Source organism: Pan paniscus, chromosome X, assembly GCF_029289425.2.
Source record: "Pan paniscus chromosome X, NHGRI_mPanPan1-v2.0_pri, whole genome shotgun sequence".
Taxonomy (NCBI): Eukaryota; Metazoa; Chordata; class Mammalia; order Primates; family Hominidae; genus Pan; species Pan paniscus.
Genome location: NC_073272.2, coordinates 100,511,056 through 100,532,490, shown reverse-complemented (window position 1 = coordinate 100,532,490; position 21,435 = coordinate 100,511,056). Strand labels below are relative to the sequence as shown.

General features: G+C 42.7%; 1 protein-coding gene across 1 annotated transcript; it reads left to right on the top strand.

Moving 5' to 3' along the window:
- Positions 1–3,626: 3,626 nt before the first annotated feature.
- Positions 3,627–21,400, top strand: XKRX (XK related X-linked). Its single transcript, XM_003810396.5, has 3 exons — positions 3,627–5,181; positions 10,091–10,359; positions 18,020–21,400. Exons 1-3 carry the CDS (start codon positions 4,808–4,810, stop codon positions 18,763–18,765), a joined length of 1,389 nt encoding a protein of 462 aa, XP_003810444.1. The 5' UTR covers positions 3,627–4,807; the 3' UTR covers positions 18,766–21,400.
- Positions 21,401–21,435: the final 35 nt, after the last annotated feature.

The window sequence follows — 21,435 nt, the reverse complement described above, 5'->3', positions numbered from 1 at the left end:
CACAGTTGCTCTGTTGCCCAGGTTGGAGTGCAGTGGCACAGTCACAACTCACTGCAGCTTCAACCTCCCGGGCTCAAGCGATCCTCCCCACTTCAGCCTCCAGAGTAGCTAGGACTACAGGTGTGTGTCACCATGCCCAGCTAATTTTGTTTTTACTTTTTTGTAGAGACAGGGTCTCACTTTGTTGCCCAGGTTGGTCTCAAACTCCTGGGCTCAAGCAATCCTCCCACCTCAGCCTCCCAAAGCGCTGGGATTACAGGTGTGAGCCACCATGCCTGGCCTCTAGATATCTTTTAAGCATTCTAACAGCCCAAACTGAGCATTCTTTAGAGGGAAGCCATCTTCCATTCTGGCTATTGATTCTCTGGGCCTTGCCCATCACCTCCCACCAATAAGTGTTCTGTGACTGGACTGTCAGCCACTTGCTGCACATCTCTGTCCTTCCTCTCCTCTTTCCTCATGGATGCCACGCACCTCTTACACATCCATTCCTTGGAGGCTTTTGGGCAGTCTTCAGGCTGCAGAGGCTTGGAAAGCTCAACCCCATCCCTGAGCCTTATAGAGGGATTCTGAATGCTGATAAAGATGCCAAGAGCTTTTAGACCACATGGCTTTTAGATGCGCTCTTTGTTCCTGTTGAGTCAGTGTTTGGAAGTAGAGTGGTAAGGAGTCAGATCTTGTTCTTCCCCTTTCTTGCAGAATTCTAGTGCTTCTCAGGAGGAGAAATTTATGCATGAACACTACCTGGCATTCAGGAGGCAGCCTAGGTGTCACCTCAGATGACTAGTCTGTGGGAGATCAGTGCTTTTAATGGGACAGGGGTTCCTAGAGCCTCAGCAGCCTTATGACTGCCAACATTTCCAGCATCTTTAGTCCCAAGAAGAGTAAAGAGCTGGAATCTTGAGATGGCCTGAGAGAGCAAAGAGTGTTTGGACAGAAACAGCAAATTCTCAGTTAGCTACTCCCAGCAGGGCAAAGGAACGGGGAAATAAGAGACCAGAGGATTTAGTGACCTAAAGCGCCAGAGAATCCTAGGGCTGAAAATAGAGAAGTTGGTGGGTGAGGGGGATCAGATAACAGGAACTTTACAGGTCTATACCAGTCATGGGGGAGTCCAACAAAAGTACAGTAATAAGGGCTCTGCCCTCAAGGAGCCCGTGATAATTTAGTTGGGGAATAAAAATTAATACACTTGAAATAATTTTGGTGCTACACCCTGGTATAAACAAAAGAATGCTATAGAAATCCTTGAGAAGGGACAGATCATGTGGTCTGGGAACCTCTGTGAGCTGATGGCTGAATGAGACAGTGCTCATTCAGCCAGAGGAGTTTATGCCCCAGCTACAGTGGCCACAGCTTTTAGAGATGAGCGTGTCTGAGTCTTGCATGGTTTCATGGAGGAAGTATGGGGGAGGAAGCGTCATCATCATCACCATTTGTCAATCACCATTGTCATCAACAAGTGCCACAATAAACAGTCATTGAGCATCCTTCCCTCACTAACTTTACATTTTTGGGGGGAGGCAGGACAAACACAGAAATAGTTGAAGGACTAGTATGAGAGAGCATGTGCCAGTAGCATGAAGAGAGAAAAGTGAGGGTTGAGGAGGTGACAGAAGGCTTCTTGGAGGTGGGAGCACTTGGGCTGACCCTTGAAAGAAAGTTATGGTTTGGACTAATGGAGAAAAGGGTGAAGGGGGTTGTAAATCGCATCAACAAGGCAGAGGTGGGAGTGAGCAAGGCAAATAGGAGAAGTGAGAAAACCGGCTGGCCTTGTGGTAGGAGTAGTGTGGGCAATAAAATCTGAGAGGGAAGTAGTGTGATGATTATATAGAGCCTTGAATGACAGACAGAAGGAGTCATTTTGGAACAAAGTAGGAAGGCATTGTAAATTTTTGTATTTGGGGAGAGACAAGGCCATGGAGAAGAAGGAGGAAAGGCTAAAAGGTAAATGTTGGGATTCTACATTCTTCTTCTTAGCTTTACTCTCCCATGTTTTTTTTTTATTTTTAATTTTTATTTTTTTGAGATGGAGTTTCACTCTTGTCACCCAGGCTGGAGTGCAATGGTGCTATCTTGGCTCACTGCAACTTCTGCCTCCTGGGTTCAAGGGGTTGCCCTGCCTCAGCCTCCCGAGTAGCTGGGATTACAGGTGCCCACCACCACGCCCAGCTAATTTTTGAATTTTTAGTAGAGACAGGATTTCACCATGTTAGTCAGGCTGGTCTCAAACTCCTGATCTCAGGCGATTCACCCACCTTGGCCTCCCAAAATGCTGGGATTACAGGCATGAGCTACCGCGCCCGGCTGACTCTCCCATGTTAGGGGGACCAACTCACCCTATCCCAGTGAAATGGGATTAATTGGTCACCTTGCCTGAGATTCACCTTGTGAACAGTTATCTAGAGCAGCCCCAAGAGGTTCTGCACCATATACTGGTGGTGGAGAACCTTGTCCCAGTTGGAATGTCCCAACTAATAAGAAAAAGAACACTCTCTGAAGTTGTTCTCAATAGTGTTGACCTCCTTCATGAAATGGGAAGGAGAAAGGTGCAGCCTCCTAGCCCAGCTGCTAGCATAGGTGCAGACCAAGGTGCGGAGTCTGCTTCAGAAGGTGACAACCTTTAGATGTTGAATCTGTCCCTGAATCAGCCCTGGGGAAAGGAGGCAGCAATCATGGAAACCTTAAAAAAACAAAAAACAACATAATGACAGGACAACCTGGAGGCCATTATTTTGGTGGCTGCTACTTGGCCACTCCTCACATAGATTTGTTTTACTGACTTCCTGCAGCAAAAGGAGATTGGCACAGGCTCTGCTACATCATCATCATCATTATTATTATTATTATTATTATTATTATTAAGACGTAATCTTGCTCTGTTGCCCAGGCTGGAGTGCAGTGGCGTGATCTCAGCTCACTGCAACCTCTGCCGTCCGGGCTCAAGTTTTTCTCCTGCCTCAGCCTCCTGAGTAGCTGGGATTACAGTCACGCACCACCACGACCAGCTGATTTTTGTATTTTTAGTAGAGATGGGGTTTCACCACGTTGGCCAGGCTGGTTTCGAACTCCTGACCTCAAGTGATCTGCCTGCCTCAGCCTCCCAAAGTGCTGGGATTACAGGCGTGAACCACTGTGCCTGGCCTTCATCTATATTATTACCAGGAGGCAGATGTGTTCTCTTTTTCTCTGAGGTTTAGAATTATGCAAATGAAGATATGAAAACAAAAGCTCAGTGAGGTGGGGAGGATTACACTTAAGAATACAGGTAATTTTCAAAGCTCTTTAAGACACCCCTCTCAGTTTTTACTAACAGCTCTCTCTTGGCTCTTTGCCAGTCTGTTTAGAATTTGGCACCTCTTCATAACCTTTCAACCAAAGACCTGTAAGTTCATTCTAAAGCTCCTATCCTGGCCTCATTTTGCAAGTGGAGAAATCAAGGCATAAAATATGAGCTTTCAGTGTCTGTGGGCTGACCTTGAGTCTTGACCTTTATCCTGTTCTATCTTCCCTCCGCCGAAAACTCTGACCCTATTCCTCCCAGGTCCCCCTTCATGATATTATCTGGAGGGCAATAGGACCTAGGGAGGTTCAACCCTGCGGCGGAGGGAGACACACCTGCCTAACCGCGTGGGTAGAGTGAGTATTGGAGCAAGTCACTTAACTAGTTAGGGAGGGCGGGGTAGAAGTGGGGGCCTGCTGCTCTTAGGGAAGAGTAAAGCTGTGGCTCCTGCCTGGGTCTGGAGGTCGTGGTCAGAAGTGCTTCTGAAGAGCGGCCCAAGCCCCTTTTTGTCCCGCCACTTCACAACGAGCATCCCTCGGCTGGCCGCCTGCCCGGGAACTCTCCGGCTGGTTTTGTTTGGCCCCAGCGGTCCCGCCCATCTCGCCCGCCCCCGCCGTCCCGGTGCCTTAGTTTTTGAAGCTGCCGACCTCTCGCAGCTGGAATCGCAGACCAGGCAGGACCCTGGCAGCAGACGGCGTCCAAGAGTTTGGCGACATCCGTCCAGCCAGGTTGGCGCCCCGCACGTCGTGCCTCTCACTAGCAAAATTTCTCCGAGGAGAAGCAGCCCCTCCAGCCTTTTCTTGATCCTGTAGAGCGAGCGCGCTCTGCTTCTGTCCCTCAACACTGCATTCGGAGACAGGGTGGTGACAATACTCCACTCCCGGGCCAGGCGGTCTTGGGGGCGGGGCTTGGGGGAATCCGAGGAGCTATCCTGAGAACCCTGGACTCAGGAAAGGTCCTGAGAGCGCGCAGGTGAGCGGACGAGCTAATAGCTACAGCCTAGCAATAGCTAGTATACCTAGGCACTGAACTGAATCCCCTCTTCTGCCCCCCTTCTTCTGCGCCCCCTCTTCTGCCCTGGCTCAGCTCTCCGCTGACTTGAGAGGACACACTGGTCAGGACTCTTTGTGAGGAGCTGCTGAGTGTCGGTGCCCCCGACAGATCGGCTACACCCTGCCTGAGGGGCTGCGAAAGGAGCCGCCACGGAAGCCGCTGTTCTCATGACTCTTCACGTCCCTGGAGTTGGACTCTGGATGGGGCGCTGGGATGCTTGCTTTTGTCTTGTTCAAGTTTCACAGCAAGTATGTTGACGATTGGAATCGGGGCCAATCAAGAGTCAAGTTCAAAGTGGTACTCCTGGGCTTTCCATCCCAGACTCCAAGTCGAATCTGAGTCTAGAAGAGAGCGGTTTCTTCCTCTAACTAGTGAATCTCTGTTCCCAAACTGGACTTGACAGAGCTCTCCTCACCTATACTTGGACTGTAGCGGCCATAGGGTTCTCTTGGGGATGGGTGGGAGGGTGCTATGAACACCAGACCACAACATTCAGAAAGAACCTCGACAATGGACAGAGTTTATGAAATTCCTGAGGAGCCAAATGTGGATCCGGTTTCATCTCTGGAGGAAGATGTCATCCGTGGAGCCAACCCCCGATTTACTTTTCCATTTAGCATCCTTTTCTCCACCTTTTTGTACTGTGGGGAGGCTGCATCTGCTTTGTACATGGTTAGAATCTATCGAAAGAATAGTGAAACTTACTGGATGACATACACCTTTTCTTTCTTTATGTTTTCATCCATTATGGTCCAGTTGACCCTCATTTTTGTCCACAGAGATCTAGCCAAAGATAAACCGCTATCATTATTTATGCATCTAATCCTCTTGGGACCTGTTATCAGGTGAGCAACTTTTAAATCTTTTCCTTACCCCCCTAACCCCACCCCAGACTTGGGCAGAGAAAGATGAAAGATTTACAAGATGGATACTATGGCTCTAATCAATTCTCTCATTTCCTCCCACTCTCGGCTTCCCTGTCTACCATTCAGAAAACTTACTTGAAATCTTAAATGCCACCATGATGAACATGTGGTATGTACCTGTGTTCCAAAACAATGAACGATGCTATTTGGGCTGTGTAAACTAGAATGGGAACAACAAGACGTGATCACCCTGTGCATGAAGGCCATAGCTGCAGAGTGTGTAATTTTATTTAAAAAAATTTTTTTTTCTAAGACAAGGTCTTGCTCTGCCTCCCAGGCTACAGTGCAGTGGTGCAATCATGGCTCACTGCAGCCTTGATCTCCTGGGATCAAGCGAACCTCCCACCTCAGCCTCCAAGTAGCTGGGACCAAAGGAATGTGTCACCATGCCTGGTTAATTAAAAAAAAATTTTTATAGGCCGGGTGTGGTGGCTCATGCCTGTAATCCCAGCACTTTGGGAGGCCGAGGCGGGTGGATCACCTGAGGTCAGGAGTTCAAGACCAGCTGGCCAACATGGTGAAACCCCTGTCTCTACTAAAAATCAGCTGGGTGTGGTGGCACATATCTGTAATCCCAGCTACTCTGGTGGCTGAGGCAGGAGAATCACTTGAACCCGGAAGGTAGAGGTTGCAGTGAGCCAAGATCGGTGCCAGTGCACTCCAGCCTGGGCGATAGAGTGAGACTCCATCTCAAAAAAAAAAAAATTTTTTTTGTAGAGACGGGATCTCGTTATGTAGACTGGGCTCAAGTGATCTTCCTGCCTCAGCCTCCCAAAGTGAGCCACCGCGCCTGGTCTGAGTGTGTAATTTTGACTCTACCTTTTGGATGCTTTGTAAATTGGATAAAAGTTTCTTTACCCTGAGCTGCTTGGGCTGGTGCTACTGCCATTTTCAAATTTTCCAGAGTAATGTGACATCTGGAAAATATTTTAAACCATCTGTGGTAATCTGTACCCCAACCCAATATAGTTCAGTTCTCTGTCGGTTTGTCAGTTTCCTGTTTATCTCTTTGTATATTTCTGCAATAAAGATACGAAGTTGGGAGGGGGCAAAGGAAGGCAGTTCATCTCTCTATGTGGATGCAGTAGCACAATTTAATAGTATCAAGTATTTCCATTCAGATTGCCTTGAAGTGGAAAGAATGCACTTAATCCTAGCGAGATAGGCACCTGTGTCAACAGTCTCATCTGGATGCTATGGGGTTTTCAAGGTAGAGAGATGTTGCAAAACTTATGAGTTCAGGAGTAAGGAATGGACCAAGTTTGTCTTGATTGCAAGAGAGGCAGACAACTGCAGTCAGCCGAGGAATATGGGTCAGAGTGTTGCAATGGGAAGATACCTCATCATTAGACAACTAAAAAGTCTGTGAAACTAATTAAGGATGGAACTCACTCCTTTATAAAATTTCATATCTGTACACATGTATAATTTTTATTTGTCACTTATACCTCAATAAGGCCAAAAAAATTTTTTATCAATAAATTTTTAAGTGGGGAGGAATCGATTAGGCTCTATCAGAGAGAATATGGGATATCAATGGAAACAGTGGCCTGAAATTTGGAGTCTAGTCTTCCCCCTGTCATTGACTGGTTGTGTGTTCTTGGTAAAATCTCTGAAGATGCCTTCACAGGAAGGCATATAGAGTTCCCTCATCTGTAAAGCAAATGGGTTAGTCTAAATCATGGGTCTCAAACTCAAACACTTGCAGGGACCAGGCAGGTATCATAAATGAATGAAGCAGGCCTAGTATAAGAAAAAACAGTAGCCTTGTGTGAGATGATAAATGAAAACAAAGTCTCAGAGAAATACTGAGGAGTAGTGAGTACCATGGTAATCTGAAATCTTCATGACCTGCCTGAAGGAGGTAGCCCCTCTAGAGTCCTGGCCCATTGTTTCCATGTTGGAATTCAGACCCAGTATTGCCAGATCCACTAACTTTTCAGGAGATGCTCCCAAGACAGGATTTTTATATGAAATGTCATGATTTTAAATTTTCACAGCTGACTAAAACAATAACAACAACAACAACAACAACGCAGGATGGACCAAACCATATCTGTTGGTCAGATATAACTCAGCTGGCCTATATGCATCTTTGGACTGGGTGATCTAAAGGTCCTTTACGGTTCTAAATCTTTGAAGTTAAGCTGTAAAAGGAAGACCTCATCTTGACCTTGAAACCAAAAAATTTAAAGTTGTGACTACAGGAGCAAATAAACCATTCGTCCCTCCTTTTTCAAATACAATATATTGAGTTAACCAATCGAAAACTCTCAAGATACAAATTTCAGAAAGTACCCAGCTGCACCCTCCCCTCTTTTTGACTTCCTTTGTTTGCTTTGTGAACCCTCTGTGTAGAATGTTGAGTACTGTTTTTCATTTTTGTTGTTTAGCTTCCACTAGAAATGATTGGGAAGCATTTATAACCTCAGGCAGCTAAGCCCACAGCAGAGAAAAGATAAAAACTCATAAATTATACTCTGGATTCGCTTATTTTCAAGGCCAATTACTTGTTAGATAGGTAGGAACTTGATTAGTGGTATCGGGCACATGAAGGTGCTTGTAGAGTCTGGGTGCCTTACATGAAATGCAAGCATACTTCTGAAATGAAAATGTACTCTAATTTATTGAAGCTTATAAATGGGCAAACACCCTTACTTAAACCAGAAAATAGCCCTGAGAATAGAACCAGAACATTTATGTAAATGTAAACGGAACATTTCATGCCACCACCTTCTCCAATACTGTTCTCCAATTTAGCAATAGTACTGATGGGTTGGGGTTAAAATCTAAAATTTTTCATTGAAAATGCTCTTATGCAGAACAAGAATAGGAAAAAAGTGTTGCTTTTTCTTCTCTGTTCTTTCTTTATATCTTTTTCTTTCCCAGGTCTTAGAGTTTGTCCCTAGAAGGTGAAAATTTCAAACTACATGCTTCAGAGTGGTACACATGCATCAGTCTTAGGGTGATCTATGGAGACTGGCAGCCAGCATATGTTCCAAATTTTCCTATCAGGAGCTAAAGGCTAGAGAGCATATCAACCTCTGGGCTTGTCTTTGGTCTACTTTTCTGTTAAATTTCATTGTTGTTTTTATTATCCTCTCCTCCCATAATTGCTTACCCTGTATTATTTTCTTCCTTCTTATTCTTTCATTTACTCAGCAAATATTTCTCAAATACCTACTAAGTGATAAGAGCTGAAACAAGATAAATACAACCCTTGACCTCAGTCTCTTGGGCAAGATGTCTTAATGTCCACTACAAATGTTCTTACTAGTCATAAGTAGTCCACAGTTTTTATTCATTCAAGGTGAGTGGCGAAGTGGTAACTCAGGTGTTCCAGAACAAGATGTTCTAGTTGCTTCTCTTCCACTTACATCAGAACTGCTAAAGACTTCTGATTTGTATGGGGGAGGTGGGAGGGGCAGAGCAGGAAATGTCATCTTACCCTTATTCCAAGGATGATAGGCTTTCATAAGGATGTTTTTCTCTTTGTAAAGAAAGAATCCAGTTTAAAAGGCTTTTGTCCACAAACAGGTCAAGAGGCACAAAAAGTAACTATTACAGTGATCTTTCGAGGGCCTAGTTATGTAGTTCATTCAGGTTTGAGTTGTCGTCTTTTAAGTACTTTTGTTGCTTTGATGGCTTCCTGTGTATATGAGATATTTTTTTTTCTCTGATCTGTCCCAAGACTTTTTGGCTGAGATATGGTTGTGAGCCCTTTCTTGAAAAAGCAGAATCTGGCCAGGCGCAGTGGCTCATGCCTGTAATCTCAGCACTTTGGGAAGCTGAGGTGGGTGGATCACCTGAGGTCATGAGTTCAAGACCAGCCTGGCCAACATGGTGAAAACCCGTCTCTACTAAAAATACAAAAAAAAAAAAAAAAAAAAAAACCTTAGCCGGACATGGTGGCACATGCCTGTAATCCCAGCTACTCAGGAGGCTGAGGCAGGAGAATCGCTTGAACCCAGGAGGCAGAGGTTACAGTGAGCCGAGATCGCGCCAGTGCACTCCAGCCTGGGCGACAGAGCAAGACTCTGTCTCAAAAAAAAAAAAAGAAAGAAAGAAAAAGCAGAATCTAAAACTTTGGTTATGGAGCTGAATGCTTTGAGGGAGGAATGCTTTACCTCACGAATTTGAGGTAAGAAAACAGGGCCTTTGGAACCTTCATTATTTTGCTAGGAAAACAGTATCGACTTAATACCTTTGTGTTCAAGGCACTTTTCTACCTGCCACAGGCCTATTCTTAAAAAGACAAAACAATTCCTCGAGTCCTCAAACAAGTACTTCTGAAACAGTGTTCTTAGGTCAGTCGATGACTGAACAAAAATGGATTTAGATTCATGTAACTTGTAGAAGGCAAGATCCACCCTTTGACTTATGAGAAATGATCAGAACAGAAGAGAGAAAAAGACAAAAAGTAGTGCAGGCTGGCCATGGTGTCTCACACGTGTGATCCCAGCACTTTAGGATCCCAGCACTTTGGGTCAAGGCAGTAGGATTGCTTGAGCCCAGGAGTTTGAGACCAGTCTGGGCAACATGTCTAGATCTCCTCTCTACACAAATTAAAAATAGCTGGCATGGTGGCATGCGCCTGTAGTCCTAGCTACTCAGAAGGCTGAGGTGGGAGGATCATTTGAGCCTAGGAGGTCAAAGCTGCAATGAATTATGATTGTGCCACTGCACTCCAGCCAGGGTGATGGAGTAAGACCTTGTCTCAAAAATAAAATAAAGTAGCACAACCTCCCCAAGTTATTTTTTTCCCTCATTACAACCTCCCTTCCCAGGACAGCTTTAGATAAGTTTGCATGATGCTTTACTTCTGCAGATGTTTGGAGGCCATGATTAAGTACCTCACACTGTGGAAGAAAGAGGAGCAGGAGGAGCCCTATGTCAGCCTCACCCGAAAGAAGATGCTAATAGATGGCGAGGAGGTGCTGATAGAATGGGAGGTGGGCCACTCCATCCGGACCCTGGCTATGCACCGCAATGCCTACAAACGTATGTCACAGATCCAAGCCTTCCTGGGCTCAGTGCCCCAGCTGACCTATCAGCTCTATGTGAGCCTGATCTCTGCAGAGGTTCCCCTGGGTAGAGGTGAGTGGGGTCAGGAGAGGGGAGGGCTCCAGTTAAATCAAGGGTCTTAGAAGTCTAGACCCAAGCTGTCTAATAAACTGGCCACTAGCTTCATGTGGCTATTTAACTTAAAATTAAATAAAATTAAAAACTTGTTCATTAATACTAGCCACATTTCAAGTTCTCAGCAGCCGTGTGTTGCTAGCAACTACTGTATTGGATGGCACAGGTATAAACATTTCCATCATCACAGAAAGTTCTATCGGACAGCACTGGGAGATAGTTAAAGAACTTGTGGAGTCAGACATCTCAAGCCTGCCAGATTTCTTAAACAGGTAAGCTGTTTAGACTAAAAATGTCACAGATAAACCTTCTCTGGGCCCAGAAGAAGCTAGTAATACCAGCAGTCAGTAGGATATTTTCCCTTGCCCAAAATGTTTAAATTATGCTGTTGTTTTGTTTGTTTAAGGATGGCAGTCTTTAATAAGAGGTTCCCAAATAGTACTGATCATCAGAATCATGTGATGAGCTTCTTTTTGAAATTATATTCACTCCCCAGACTTGAATCAATCTTAATATGTATTTCTAAAAGGTACCCAGTTGATTTTGATCAGCCACATTTGGGAACCAATGATTTAATCATTTCTGCTAATGCCAGTGGAGAGAAAGAAAAGGAACGTGGGCTGGGCATGGTGGTTCAAGCCTGTAATCCCAGCACTTTGGGAGGCCAAGGCGGGTGGATCACAAGGTCAGGAGATCGAGACCATCCTGGCTAACATGATGAAAACCCGTCTGTACTAAAAATACAAAAAATTAGCCGGGCGTGGTGGCAGGCGCCTGTAGTCCTAGCTACTCGGGAGGCTGAGGCAGGAGAATGGCGTGAACCTGGGAGGCGGAGCTTGCAGTGAGCCGAGATCGCGTCACTGCACTCCAGCCTGGGTGACAGAGCAAGACTCCGTCTCAAAAAAAAAAAAAAAAAAAAAGCGTGGGGTTAATACTAATGAGAGTCAGGCCTGGACCAAGTTCTGACCTTCACTGTGATCTTTGGAGGAAGTTACAAAGCAATCACTGACCTAATTTCCCACTTGTAGAAGAGTGATCCTGAAATGAGTAAGACCTCTAGCAGAAGATGAAATGTGAGTCAGTGTTTTCAAAGTTGAGATAAATTGTTGTTAATGAATTTTAACAGCCTGAGATTTGCTTCATCTGCTTGGGCAGGCACTGGTATAGGTGTGGGTACAGGTTTGGACCATTTCCTATTAGATTCTAACCCTGTTTGGCAAAGTCCCATGTCTCAAATAAGGTAAGGAGAAAATTTGCCCTCTTTTGTCTTTTTTCCCCACTAAGAATTGTTCTTGAAGTTCTGTTGGTCTTGAAGCTTTTCACATACATAGTAGTTTGAGGAGAAAACTCTTTGGAAATGATGATGCTTTTCCTTTAAATCATCTAATAAAAATAAGTGTACATTACGGCTGGGCATGGTGGCTCATGCCTGTAATCCTAACACTTTGGGAGGCCAAGACAGGTGGATCACTTGAAGTTGGGAGTTCAAAACCAGCCTGGCCAACATGTTGAAACCCCATCTCTACTAAAAATACAAAAAAAATCAAGGATGGGCATGGTGGCTGATACCTGTAATCCCAGCACTTTGGGAAGCCGAGGCAGGTGGATCACCTGAGGTCAGGAGGTTGAGACCAGCCTGGCCTGGCAAAACTCTGTCTCTACTAAAAATACAAAAATTAGCTGGGTATGGTGGTGGATGCTTATAATCCCAGCTACTTGGGAGGCTGATGCATGAGAATCACTTGAACCTGGGAGCCGAGATCTCACCGTTGCACTCCAGCCTGGGCAACAGAGCGAGACTCTGTCTCAAAAAAAAATTCAGCCAGGCGTGGTGGTGGGTGCCTGTAATCCCAGCTACTTGGGAGGCTGAAGCAGGAGAATTGCTTGAACCTGGGAGGTGGAGGTTGCAGTGAGCTGAGACTGCACCGCTGCACCCCAGCCTGGGCGACAGAGGGAGACTCCCGTCTCATAAATAAATAAATAAATAACAAAAGTAATACATGCACAAACTGACATATAAGTAATTGTATTTGCACAGAAAATTTCTGGAAACTATGCAAGAAACTACCTCTGCGGAGTGGGAATGAAAAGTCAGCAGTCTTACTTTTTAAAATTCTTCTGTATGGTTTGAAAATTTTTTTTGTGATCATGCATTACTAGTTTTGGTCTTTATCTTTTTTTAATTACAAAAGTCAGACATGGTTATAGTAAAAATTAAAAACCATACAGAATAGATATAAAATAGGAAACGTAATCTCACTCCCCAAAGATAACCTCTGTTAATCATCCAGTATATATCCTTCTGGACTTATTTTTACTATGTAAACATAAACATACATACAATATATATTGTACATGTTTTTGCCCCAAAATGGACTGTATGAAACATTCTGTCAACAAAGTATTTTTCAAAAGTACAGTATGCCAGTATGTCTTTTCTCAAGTTATTTATATATACATGTATAACAATAATAAATATATAATATACATTTCCTTTATATGAATTAGACTATTTTTATTCTCCTAATTTTCTATCGATAGGATTCTATTGATTGTCTCAAAAAGGAAAAAAAAAGGTAGCACAACCTCCCCAAGTTATTTTTTCCCCTCATTACAACCTCCCTTCTCAGGACAGCTTTAGTTAAGTTCCCATGATGCTTTACTTCTGCAGATGTTTGGAGGCCATGATTAAGGACTTCACACTGTGGAAGAAAGAGGGGCAGCAGGAGCCCTATGTCAGCCTCACAAATTTTAATTTTTCACAAAAAAGTTGTTTCCTAATTGCAAATTATGCCACAGTAAACATCTTTATAAATGCCTGTGTACATGAATGAGACTTTGTAGGATATATTTATAGCAGTAGAATTGCTGGGTGGAAGGATATGTATGTTTAAAATTTTATTGATATTGCCAAATAACTCTTCCAAAAAGATATATGAATTTATACTCTCACCAACAGTATACAAATGTGCCTGTTTCTGTTTCTTCATATCTTAAACTCAATATTCTTTATTTGTATAATTATAAAATAATTGGCTTTTAAAATAATTCGCTTTCTTTGGTTATGAATGAAGCTGAGCATCTTTTTGTGTTTGGTCATTGTGTGTTCTGTGAATTGCTTGTTTATATATTTTACTCGCTTTTTCTAGTGGGTTGTCTTTTTCATATTAATTTTTAGGAGCTATTTACTTATTCTTGTTATTAATCCTTTCTCTGCTGTGAATGAGTATGTATGCATATATTTGTATAATTTTTTGCTTGTACATACACACGTTTTAAATATGTATATACATGTCATACATGTAATATGTGTGTGATATATTTAATATCCACAATACACTTTGTAGTATCTTCTGGCATTCTGAAGTATTACATTTTTATGTATTCAAATTCTTTATTGCTTTTAGATTTTGTGCCTTTCTTACAAAGGCCTATCACATCTCTCATCTGGTAGAACAATTTTCCCCAATCTTTTAAGTAGATTAATTTTCAAGATAATTTTTTAATTCATCCTACAAAAAACAAAGCAAAATAATAACAGCAAAAGAAAAAAACATTTCATTGAGATTCCGATTGAGATTTGCATCAAATTACTTAGGTTATTTTGGGAGAATTTACATCTTTATAGGATTGTTGGATTTCATATTGTGAAATGATAAATCTCTCCATTTTATTAAATATTTTAAAATGTATCTCAGTAAAATTGTATAGTTTTCTTCAGTAAAGTTGTATAGTTTTCTTGCTATGAGTCTTACATTTTTATAAGGCTTACTTTCAGATGTTCTATCAGTTTTAAAATGACCTGATTTTCTAAGTAGCAGGATAGTATCCAGGTAAAGTAAACCCACCTACCATACTTTTGGAAATAGGGGGATGATGAAGATGACAAAGAATAGGAAGAAAGAGGAGGAGGGGGAGGAGGAGAAAAAGGAAAGAAAGAAGGGAAGAAGGAAGAAGAAGAAAGAAGAACACAGCTAAAAGAATTTACTAGGTTCTAGGCATTTCTCTAAGCCCTTTACATGTAAATGTTTATTTAATCTTTACCACAACCCTATGAGATAATTATCATTCTCATTTTACAGACGAAGAAACAGACGCACTGAGAGTTTAAGTATATTCCCCCAAGGTCCCATAAGCAAAGATTGGATTGGAATTCAGGGTGTTTGCCTCCAGAGCCTGTGTATTTTGTTCTCTTATGGCATGAGTGTATTTGTAGGGACACAGACTGAAAATGTTTTGACATTTATTGGAAGCAACAGGTTTTTTTCCTTCTGTTACACTACTAATCAATAAATGAGTTCTAATGTAAGGGAAAGCATCGCCACACAGCTGGATGTATGCTCTCACATTCCCAGTTACATAAGATGCATCAGCTCTTGAGGATGGGACTGAGAATGGTTGAGAAAGACAAGAGTCACCACTTCAAGAGTCTCCAATTCCAGTCTCTGAGACTCCAACACTCTACTTAAAACTGAAGAACTCAGAGCTGTGCTTCCTTTTGGGTTTACATGGGGGAAATCTTAACTTTTCCTCCACTGAAAGTAAAAGATTAAGTTGACATCTCTATGGCCACCTTTTCCCTAGATCAAGTGTTTTAATAGGAACAGAAAACTCCAGCTTTCCTTTTGGATGAGTATTCCTCAGCCCTCCCACTTCTCTTGAGAGCACTGGATTTTTCTTAGTAATCAGCATCCTTTGACATAAAGGAAGAAAAGGAAAGGGCCACCTGTGTCATCTATAGTTGAGGCTTAGGTAGGTTAGGGAGCATCCTGGCTCTTTAGGGCCACTACTCTAACATATGGTTCCATGGATGTCATGGGTGAGGCAACAGGGTTTGGAAATTTTTGAACTACTCTGCTGCAAACTCAGAGATTCCTAACATATGGGGGTAATGAATTGACATTGCTGATGACAAATATAAGCAACTCTTGAGTATCTCAGTGAATTGAGAACTGAGGTACATAGATATTCAGTGACTTCCAAAAGTTCCCATACAGCTGAACCAAGGATTTCTTTCTTTCTTTCTTTCTTTCTTTCTTTCTTTCTTTCTTTCTTTCTTTCCTTTCTTTCTTTCTTTCTTTCTTTCTTTCTTTCTTTCTTTCTTCTTTCTTTCTTTCTCTCTCTTTTTCCTTTTCTTTTTCTTTCTTTTCTTTCTCTCTTTCTTTCTCTCTCTCTCTTTCTGTCTTCCTCCCTTCCTCCCTTTCTCTCTTTCTCCCTTTCTTTCTTCCCTTCCTCCTTACAGGCATGCACCACCATGCCCAGCTAATTTTTGTATTTTTAGTAGAGACCGGGTTTCACCATGTTGGTCAGGCTGGTCTTGAACTCCTGACCTCAGGTGATCCACACACCTCAGCCCCGCAAAGTGCTTGGGATTACAGGTGTGAGCCACCGTGTGCACGGCTGGAACCAAGGATTTCTAATTAGTTTTATTTTTTATTTTTTTTCTTTTTGAGAAGGAGTCTCACTCTGTCACCCAGGCTGGAGTGCAGTGGGGCGATCTCAACTCACTGCAACCTCTGCCTCGTGGGTTCAAGTGATTCTCGTGCCTCAGCCTCCTGAGCAGCTGGGATTACAGGCATGCCATCATGCCTGGCTAATTTTTTTTTTTTCTTTTTGAGACAGAGTCTCACTCTGTTGCCCGGGCTGGATCGCAGTGGTGCAATCGTGGCCCACTATTACCTCTGCCTCCCAGGTTCAAGTAATTCTCCTGCCTCAGCATCCCAGGTAGCTGGGAATACAGGTGCACGCCACCACGCCTGACTAATATTTGTATTTTTAGCAGAGATGGGGTTTCATCATGTTGGCCAGGCTGGTCTCGAACTCCTGACCTCAGGTGATCCATCCGCCTTGGCCTCCCAATGTGCTGGGATTACAGGCATGAGTCACCGCACCCAACCTAATTAGGTATTTTATGCACCTCTCTAATCTCAGAAGTCTTCATTAATTCCACAAACATTTATTGAGCACCTGCTATGTTCCAGGTAATATGTTAGGCTCTGGGAATACAGCAGTGAAGAAAACATGGTCCCTCCTGCCTTCATGGAATTTTCAATACACATTTTGACACATCACTGAAGCTAAGTGTTCTAGAAACACACAAACAATGTTAGTTCCTTGAAGAAGATATACATCAAAGAAGGGACTTCTATTAGCAAGAGCGTTCTCTATGAGTCTCCTAAGACTGGATTTTTTCAGATAGAGTTCTTTCTGCCTTATTCAATGTTTGCTCCGAAGCCTGCTTCATCAGCAAAGTCTGCCTGATACCTTTATATGTACTCTTCTCACGTTAGTGACTTCTCAATGTTCTAAGACCCATGCTTTTTAAGGAAGTTTATTTTGTATATTTATATGATTATTAAAGTGTTACAGTATATGTTCATCATGAGAAATTTAGAAAATAGAGAAATGTAGAGAAAAAGATTTCTAAAACTGATATAAGACTATCACACACAAAAAAAGATATTTTGGTTCATTTTTTCAATTTTTTGTGCATCTATTTTGTTTTATTGTATATATTCAAGGTGTACAATGTGATGTTTTGATGTATGTACACATTGTGAAATGATTACCACAACCAAACTAATTAACACATTCATCACCTCACATAGTTATCATTTTTGTACGTGTGTGTGTGTGTGTGTGTGTGTGGTAAAACTTAAGATCTACTCTCTTTAAAAATTTCAAGTACACAATACATTATTGTCAACTATAGTCATCATGTTGTACATTAGAGCTCTGAAACTTATTTATCTTATAACTCTAAATTTGTAGCCTTTGATCAAAATCCTTCTATTTCCCTAAATCCCCATCCCCTGGTAACCACCCATTCTACTCTGTTTCTAGGTGTTCAACTTTTTTAGATTCCACATATAAGTAAGACAATGCAGTATTTTTCTTTATGTGTCTAGCTCATTTCACTTAGCATAATGTCCTCTAGGTTCATCTGTGTTGTCACGGATGGCAGGGTTTCCGTAATTTTATGGTTGAATAATATTCATACACACACACACACAGACACACCCACCAGATTTTCTTTATCCATTCATCTGTCAACAGATACTGAGTTTGTTTCCATATCTTGGCTATTGAGAATAATACTACAATGAGCATGGGAGTGCAGATATCTCTTTGAGATACTGATTTCCTTTAGGTATACACCCAGCAGTGGGATTATTTGATCGTTTGGCCGTTCTGTTTTTAATTTTTTTGGAGAACCTCCATGCTGTTTTCCATAATGGCTGTGTCAGTTTATGTTCCCATAAACAGTGTACAAGGTCCTTTTTCTTACATCCCCACCAACACTTATTTTTTTTTAATAATAGCCATTCTAACAGGTGTGAGGTGATATCTCATTGTGGCTTTGATTTGCATTTTTGTGATGATTAGTGATGTTGAACACCTTTTCATATACCTGTTGGCCATTTGTATACCGCCTTTGGAGAAAGTCTATTCAAGTGCATGCTATTTGTTTACATAGCTGTGATCATATTTGCATTTGCTCTTAACTGGAGCTCTCAAGTCTCACCGTCATCTCTCTGGACCTCTGGGTTATAAGTACAGCCTTCATTACCAACATTGACTGATTGCCTGTTTTTGTTTTTCTTTTTGTTTTTAACAGTTGTGCTAATGGTATTTTCCCTGGTATCTGTCACCTATGGGGCCACCCTTTGCAATATGTTGGCTATCCAGATCAAGTACGATGACTACAAGATTCGCCTTGGGCCACTAGAAGTCCTCTGCATCACCATCTGGCGGACATTGGAGATCACTTCCCGCCTCCTGATTCTGGTGCTCTTCTCAGCCACTTTGAAATTGAAGGCTGTGCCCTTCCTAGTGCTCAACTTCCTGATCATCCTCTTTGAGCCCTGGATTAAGTTCTGGAGAAGTGGTGCCCAGATGCCCAATAACATTGAGAAAAACTTCAGCCGGGTCGGCACTCTGGTGGTCCTGATTTCAGTCACCATCCTCTATGCTGGCATCAACTTCTCTTGCTGGTCAGCTTTGCAGTTGAGGTTGGCAGACAGAGATCTCGTCGACAAAGGGCAGAACTGGGGACATATGGGCCTGCACTATAGTGTGAGGTTGGTAGAGAATGTGATCATGGTCTTGGTTTTTAAGTTCTTTGGAGTGAAAGTGTTACTGAATTACTGTCATTCCTTGATTGCCTTGCAGCTCATTATTGCTTATCTGATTTCCATTGGCTTCATGCTCCTTTTCTTCCAGTACTTGCATCCATTGCGCTCACTCTTCACCCATAATGTAGTAGACTACCTCCATTGTGTCTGCTGTCACCAGCACCCTCGGACCAGGGTTGAGAACTCAGAGCCACCCTTTGAGACTGAAGCAAGGCAAAGTGTTGTCTGATTCTATTTTCTGGGTATTTTAGGAAGAGTTGGGAGTTGCCAAGAGTAACCATGAAATTGAACGAAAGGATGAGGTTCATGGGTGAGATACCCATCAGTACATTTTCTTGACTTTTCTGTTAAGCCTATCAGAAGAAAGAGCAACTCCCAAATAGGTTTTATTTTCTTAAGAGTTACCACTATGTTTGGAAACAGGGGGTATCCACTATATAGTTGAAAGGGTCAGAAATACCATTCACACCCTTCTTACCCAAGTCAATTGGAATAACTTGCCTTCAAACACTTTAGGCTCTCTAAAGTGACCTTCTAGCTCTGCTCATTTGCTTGATGCATTTCTGAGCTTTCCTGGGCTGAGCTGAAGGCCCAGAATCCCGCTAGAATATATCCTGACTGATCAGAGGATATGACAGCTTACCAGCTAAGAGTACCTCCCAGGAAACAGTCTGACTAATGTGGAACCTGCAACTGTCAGTGTGGCTGGGGTCTTTTTAATTCCAGTGAGAAGCTCTGGCTGAGAAGAAAATCACCACTATTAAAAAAGCTGCTCCCCAAGCAGATTAGCTCTCTGTTAGGATTTTACTAGTGGCCACTGAGCAAGGACCTCTCTTTACAGTGGCACTTCATAGGCACACTCTAAGGAGAAAGTGCAGACTAGAATTCCTTCAGGGCATAAGCCAAAATGACTCTTTTTCTCAGGGACCTGCATGGGCCTCCAGCTTGTCTATTGGAATTGTTAAGTGAAGCCTCTCACTTAGTGCCTCATTAGCAGAGATTTCCTCCAACCCAGCTTTTCTGTGCTCTTGGTATTTTACTACTTGATGTGGACCTCAGAGAAGCTGAACTGTAATTGAAAATGTTTCCGATGTGTGGAAGAAATGAAGACTACTTTGTGTCTGCTGTTGTCCTGAGTATTTCATTAATGTGTGTGTGTGTGTGTGTGTGTGTGTGTGTGTGTATGTGTATGTGTGTAGGGAAGAAAGTAATAATGGCTGAGACATCACCTTCATGTTGTTTGCGATTGGGATGGGTGACTAACACTCCAAGGTAGAGTGAAGGCAGAGGAGGGAAACAAGATCACATTAAATCATCATCAGTACTGGTTTCTGCCTACAGGAGTTTACTTTTTTTTTTTCTTTTTTGAGATGGAGTCTCGCTCTGTTTTCTAGGCTGAAGTGCAGTGGTGTGATCTTGGCTCACTGCAGCCTCTGCCTCCTGGATTCAAGCAGTTCTCCTGCCTCAGCCTCCCGAGTAGCTAGGATTACAGGCGCCCGCCACCATGCATGGCTAATTTTTGTATTTTTAGTAGAGATGGGGTTTCACCATGTTGGCCAGGCTGGTCTCGAACTCCTGACCTCAAGTGATCCACCCGCCTCGGTCTCCCAAAGCACTGGGATTACAGGCATGAGCCACCTCACGCGGCCAGGATTTTACTTTATAACAAGGAACATATGTTTATCAACCCTCTGTTCGTTCCTATACCCCCAGTGGACGAATGCATGTCTCCTTTTCTCCTATATCTCAATGTTTACATCTCATATCAGTTGGGTATTTTGATAGGAATGTCAGCCAGCTACCTCTGAGGTAACCAAGGGATTGAAGTTACTATGGCCACTGCCTATTGGGACCAAATATCCCAGCATTTACCTAACTAATGATTGCCCCTCACAGACCAGGAAAATTAAAAGAACTCCTAGTCGTGGCCACCACAACACTTCAAGAAATTGTGAACAATCTGACCTAGGGCTTCCTGTCCTCATCCAATTTTGCTCTTGGTAGCATGCTAAGAATTTATCTTTAGTCATTTCCTCTCCTCTTATCCAATGTCAGGACATTATGTTGAGGGAGTTCTCTCTTCTAAGTAGCAGGGCTGTTAACCAAAGTATCTTATTTCTTGGCATGGCTAGCATGGTTTTCCCTTCATCAGCCACTGTTTGGGACTAAAAGGATTATATACTTAATTTGGGAGAGACTGTATGGACTTGCTTTGGAACAGTGGAGAGCTCCTTTCTTCAACCCCAACTCCCCCATTCCATTTTTCATGATGAAGAGACTTAGGTTATTGTCATATAAAGCTCACCTGCTGTCTTCTAACTATGTTATTCAAGGTGAGGCTTGAAAGAACTAATCTATCAGACCTCCAGAAGAACACACTACTTCTTTGGAATTCAAGCAAGAATTTCTCCCCAATAGTCACTGTACCCTCAAGTAAAATCAAGAGCAGCATGGAACAATAATTTGGTCCATAAAAGCCATGTGAATCAGCTACTTAAGGAGTGGGTGCTATGGAAACATATAGACACATACTGATCTAAGGAAGTCAATTGGAGATAAAATGACGCTACACAGGGCAAAAAGTGTGCCTCAGTACTGGACCAGGCAAAATTTTCCTTCCGTATATTCTCCCCAGCTTCCTCAGTGACTTAACATCCTGGGAATGCAGAGAGTTTAGGGGTGTGGAGCAGTTTCTGACCTGAAAAACCTGCTGCCCTCACCCAAGGAGAAAAGACTCTAGTGATACATTATGTAAATGAACCCTTAGAACTTCCTACAGATGGTGGCCTTTTGGTTCTGTAAAAATCCTCCAGATACACAGGAGAAGATGGAATTGTGAAATATGGTAGTGGGGCAGGGAACTTGCTCCCTTCCATTTGCAAACACTTTTAAAATTGAC

Excerpts from the sequence above, each read along its gene's own strand:
- XKRX (XM_003810396.5), top strand. The coding sequence starts at position 4,808 with ATGAACACCAGACCACAACATTCAGAAAGAACCTCGACAATGGACAGA. Across the intron at positions 5,182-10,090 it reads CTCTTGGGACCTGTTATCAG|ATGTTTGGAGGCCATGATTA; the intron begins GTGAGCAACTTT and ends TTACTTCTGCAG. Across the intron at positions 10,360-18,019 it reads AGAGGTTCCCCTGGGTAGAG|TTGTGCTAATGGTATTTTCC; the intron begins GTGAGTGGGGTC and ends TGTTTTTAACAG.